Genomic DNA, 4907 nt, shown 5'->3' on the forward strand with positions numbered 1-4907 from the left:
ACAGCATGTTTGGTGGCGCTGTTTGATACCACTTCCCTGCAATGTTCACTTCACATAGTTCTCATGTTCAGCATTATAATGTTAATGGAATAGTAATCAACTTCAACAAAATTGCAAAAAAAGAGAGTTGATATATGTATATTTATTCAAGACATTAAATATTTCTTAAAACACATGTCAATTGCTTGCTTTGTGGAAAGTCCATTCATCAGGTGTTATTTAGTCATCACAATGGTTTAACAACGATACTGGAGCACATGTTAGTGAGGGCACAACACACCCAAACAATTTTGTCCAATAACATCCTATCTTCACCTTCACCAGGAAGCACTGCGACCACTGGTGTTGTCCCATTTAGAATAGTGTATTTGTTTCGAATGCAACCAATTACTCTCTCCACATGTACCCTAAGATGTGCAATCTTTCTGGTTTCCTCCACATCCTTCGCCTCAAGTTGGCAAAGTCCTCGTGTGAACGCAGGTGTTTTGACTTCAGCACACATGAACCCAACATTTTCATCAATATCAAAGCCCCTGTCCGCCAACAAAATATCTCCAGGTAGTAACTTACGCAACATACCCGAGCACTCTGTAATGTGCTTATCACTAGCACGCCCCCCCCACCCTTTAGAAATGAAAGATACTGCTCCTTGTGGTGTGCAACCAATAAGATACTTAATTGTGTGCTTGTGTTTGTAACGGGAAAATGTTTTGCACTGCGCTGTAAGGTTTGATGCCCTTTCCATGCCAATCTCAAAGCAGTCCACAATAACAGCCACACGATTACCAAACGCCTCAACAAATTGGTGTGGCATGCTTCCACGTAAAAACTCTCTCTCTGGCCAATGTATCAGTGGGCTCAAATGACTGTTTAAAGTTGACACAGTGTCTCTGATTGTTGTTGAGGCAGTCTTCCGACAGATACTGAAGAGGTCTGCTAGATGTTGAATGGGTAGGTTGAGTCTCAATCGCATCAAGGTCAGCAGCAACATCTGGAACGCAGTCAGCTTCCGACCAATCTTTAAACAAGGGCTAATCTCAGCAAGAACGCCCATCAAGACGGCAAGACATGGGATACCAGTGTAATAGTTCACCTTCTCCTCATTTTCAAGAAAACTTTCAGTCATATTTTTTTTTGACAACTCTTCCTTCAGATGCTGGTTCTCAGCGAGTAACCGGTTTATTTCTGCACGCCTCTGGCAACAAAAACTGCACTCCTGCTCGCCTTGGTCCATATCCACACTTGACGACAATGTATCAGAGGTGTCATCGCCATCATCTTCATTGGAAGGGGGAGGAGGTGAAGCAGGTGTTTCAGTAGATGCTGTTTCAGTAGATGGTGTATGCCTACATTCAGGAGGTTGCTGTTGATTCATTCTGCGGCGGTAACGTTCAGTATCCACACCAGCCTCCGTGTGACCAAGATGTAGGGATGGTGCCCAGTCTGGGTCACACTCCATCATTTCATACGAGGGTTTACCTACAAAACACAAACAAAGATATTGTCAGGATGTGAAGCTGGTTGAAAATGAATGAGTAATTATCTGCAATTGAGTCACACAGTCACACAGTTGTTTAAATAATAGAGGTTTAAACCCACAAATAAGCCAAAGTGTAAGAACTAATTTAAGATATAGCCAGGCAAAGATCATTATATTAAGTGCCATTTGTGCCATTCATGTTAAACCACACTAATGCTTAGCTTTTCTGAAATGCTGAGGTGTTGAGTCATGTTTACATGCTACTGTAGCCTACTTAATGTTGTCGCCTCTGCCAACCAAACAAACAAAAAATATTTCGACAAACCAACGACCCAGCAAGTCAAAAAAACTTGATAGTTTACCCAGCTAGGCTATGTTTACAAAAAAATATCACGTCTCTATGCCGATTAGCAGTATCCTGGTGCTAACGCTAACGGATGTTTACGAAGCCGTCAGACACATTTAAGCACATTCTGATTAAAACTATTACTATTATTTTAAAATATATTACAGATCTTACCAGTATGAAAATGTCTGGAGCAAACAAACATGTTTTTTGACACGTTGTTGAAGGTTATGGTAGTCCTCCTTACAGCTGCCACCCAAGCCATCTGACGCCTCTTTGTCACCTCTGACACATGGGCTCCTTGAGTTTGTTTCCACGTTGGAAAAGAATAAAATCTCCGGTTTTGTAAAAGCTTTCCATGGCCGTCGTGAGACCGATTATAGCAATCCTTCACACAACACCCACAAACCATTTTCCGAACTGGTGTAGTTGTAGCACTCGACTCTTACCGCAGTATCTCAATGTAAGCCGTTCGCTTTCTGCCTGGGATATCCCCAACTCCCACAATGCTTTGCGGCTTCTTTGTTGCGTGACGACATACACCCGAACCTAATTTGAGGGGGAGCAAGCCGAAGCGCGCTCTGGAACCTCGAACGTTGGCTCCACCACCTATTTATAGCCGTCATCCGCGATCCGCCACCTCTCTTGACAAACAATATTTATTTTAAAAATAATTATCAAATAATTAAACAAATAAATTAAAGTTTGTTTAGTGTCAATGTCTGGTTTTGATATCCGTCTTGTTGGTGATTTCTGTCATGAAACGAGATACTGAAAATATCTATATTGCGGAAAAGGAGGGTGCACACTTCCGTTCTATTGGACAGTTAGCCAGAGAGCTTGTAAAGCGGCGCCGGACTATCGTTATTAGGCCTACAATACATGCCCAGATTATTTTCGGTGTGGCGCACAGGGTTGCTCGAAAGCGCCCCCCGCACGCTTTTTTTTCGCACCGGAGCCACTCATTCTCTGCGCTCCGGGATCTCCCACTTTACAAATTAAGCACTGGTTATCAGAATGAAATTCGAGGAGGACCGTTCTTAGAACGGCTCTGTCTGAATGCGGCTAATGACTCTATTCCTCCGGGGTTTGTTTACTCTTATAAACCTCGTGGATCGGGACACGGAGGCGGTCTCGCGATACTTTACCGCGATAAGTGGAAGGTCCTTCTGGTGTCTGTGCCACCTCTCTCCTCACTGGTATGCCTTGTCTGTCAAATTTTTGGATCAACCCCCATTATCGTTGCCACAGTCTACCGTCCCCCTAAGCCTCACAAAGACTTCTTAAATGAATTCTCTGCCCTCCTCACTCACCTCTCCACTCTCTCACCTTATGTAATTCTGCTGGGGGATTTCAATATACATATGGACAATACTGCTCTTCCCCTCACCATAAACTTCTCTTCATCACTCGATAGTTTTGGCCTCAAACAGTTCTCAGACTTCCCCACACACATACAGTATAAGGTCATACCCTGGACTTTATTTGCTGCTCTGGTCTCACCCCCTCAAACTGTATTGCTGATGAACTCCATATTACGGATCACTTCCTCCTCTCATTTAATGTCACTCTCCGCCTCACCATTTCCAAACCACGCCGTGTCATCTCTTTCCGCAATATCAAGGACATTAACCTGGACTCCCTCTCCTCGCACATCGCCACCTTGACTCTGGATTCTTCTTCCACCCCTGATGCTCTTGTCACCCAATACAACAATGGTCTTACTAATATTCTCAACTCACTTGCTCCTGTCAAATCCCGCTTTACTCGGTCTGCTCCCTGGTTCACTCCTGATCTTCGCTTCATGAAATCCAAAAATCGACTGCTTGAACGACTATACAGGAAATCTGGTCTCTCCATACATAAAGACATTTACACAGCTCAGCTCTCTCTTCACAAGGACTTCATCTCTCATGCTAAAACACAATATTACTCCAGACTTATCTGCCCTAATGCAGGCAACACCAAGACTCTTTTTTCCGTATTCAACAGCATCTTTCAACCCCCTGACTCCCTACCCCCCCACCTCTACTCCTCCGAAACCTGCAATTCTCTCCTCCTGTTTTTCAACGAGAAGGTCAACAAAATCCACCAGCACCTAGGCTCCTCTACCTCTCCCCTCCCCTCCTCTGATCTTCTACTGCCTTGTCAACCATTTTCCAGCTTTGATCTCCCACATCCCTCAGTAATCTCAGACCTCATCAGTAAGTCCAAACCCTCTTCTTGTCTTCTTGACCCCCTCCCTACAGTCCTGGTCAAATCCTGCCTTCCTTCTCTGTTCCCCCTCATATCGGCCATCACCCACTCCTCACTGTCCACTGGAATTGTTCCCGCTCTCTTCAAGTCTGCAGCTGTCAGTCCCTTCTTGAAAAAACCTGGTTCAGACGCCAACGATTTCAATAACCTCCGCCCCATTTCTCACCTTCCTTTCATCTCCAAAATCCTGGAAAAAAATGTTGCTTCCCAACTTCACTCCCATCTCAGCAATTACAGCCTTTATAAACAATTCCAGTCTGGTTTCCGTCCACGCCACAGCACAGAAACAGCCGTTATCAAGATCACCAACGACCTCCTCATCGCAGCTGACTCGGTTTCATCACTACCCTTATCCTCCTCGATCTGATTGCAGCCTTTGACACCATTTCTCACCCCATCTTTCCTCAATAGACTCTCCTCCTTAGGCATCACCAACACCCCCCGCACTCAGTTCATACAGCTCAAGTCCTTCTCCTCTCAGCCCTCCCCCGTCACTTCAGGTTTTCCCCAGGGCTCCATCCTGGGGTCCCTCCTCTTCATCATCTACTGAGTGTGTTTGACCTTCTGGAGGAGCTGTGGACTTCTTGATTCATCCAGAATTTGTAAGCTACATTTATCTTGTGTACCATTTTGCTTTTTGCTAGATTTTTGCTAGATCTTTGCTAGATTTTTTCTAGATTTTTGACTGCTTAAAGTAAATTTGCCGGAGGCTTGTTTTCACTGTGTGATAACAGCCCCACTGAAACTAGCTTCAGCCCTGAGTGGCCACTTGTCTTTTAATCTGTGGGAGGGGTCTGCATGACCCTAGCCCCTATTTAGTCAGCT

The 4907-nt window shown here is 44.6% G+C and overlaps 1 protein-coding gene across 1 annotated transcript; it reads right to left on the minus strand.

The window, feature by feature from the left end:
- Positions 1-226: 226 nt before the first annotated feature.
- On the minus strand, positions 227-4511 carry LOC142401950 (uncharacterized). Its single transcript, XM_075487398.1, has 2 exons — positions 4430-4511; positions 227-1479 (listed from the first exon to the last, which is right to left on the minus strand). The coding sequence occupies exons 1-2, from the start codon at positions 4509-4511 to the stop codon at positions 227-229; spliced, it is 1335 nt and encodes a 444-aa protein (XP_075343513.1).
- Positions 4512-4907: the final 396 nt, after the last annotated feature.

The sequence above is a fragment of the Odontesthes bonariensis genome, chromosome 16 (assembly GCF_027942865.1).
Source record: "Odontesthes bonariensis isolate fOdoBon6 chromosome 16, fOdoBon6.hap1, whole genome shotgun sequence".
In the NCBI taxonomy this organism is placed as follows: Eukaryota; Metazoa; Chordata; class Actinopteri; order Atheriniformes; family Atherinopsidae; genus Odontesthes; species Odontesthes bonariensis.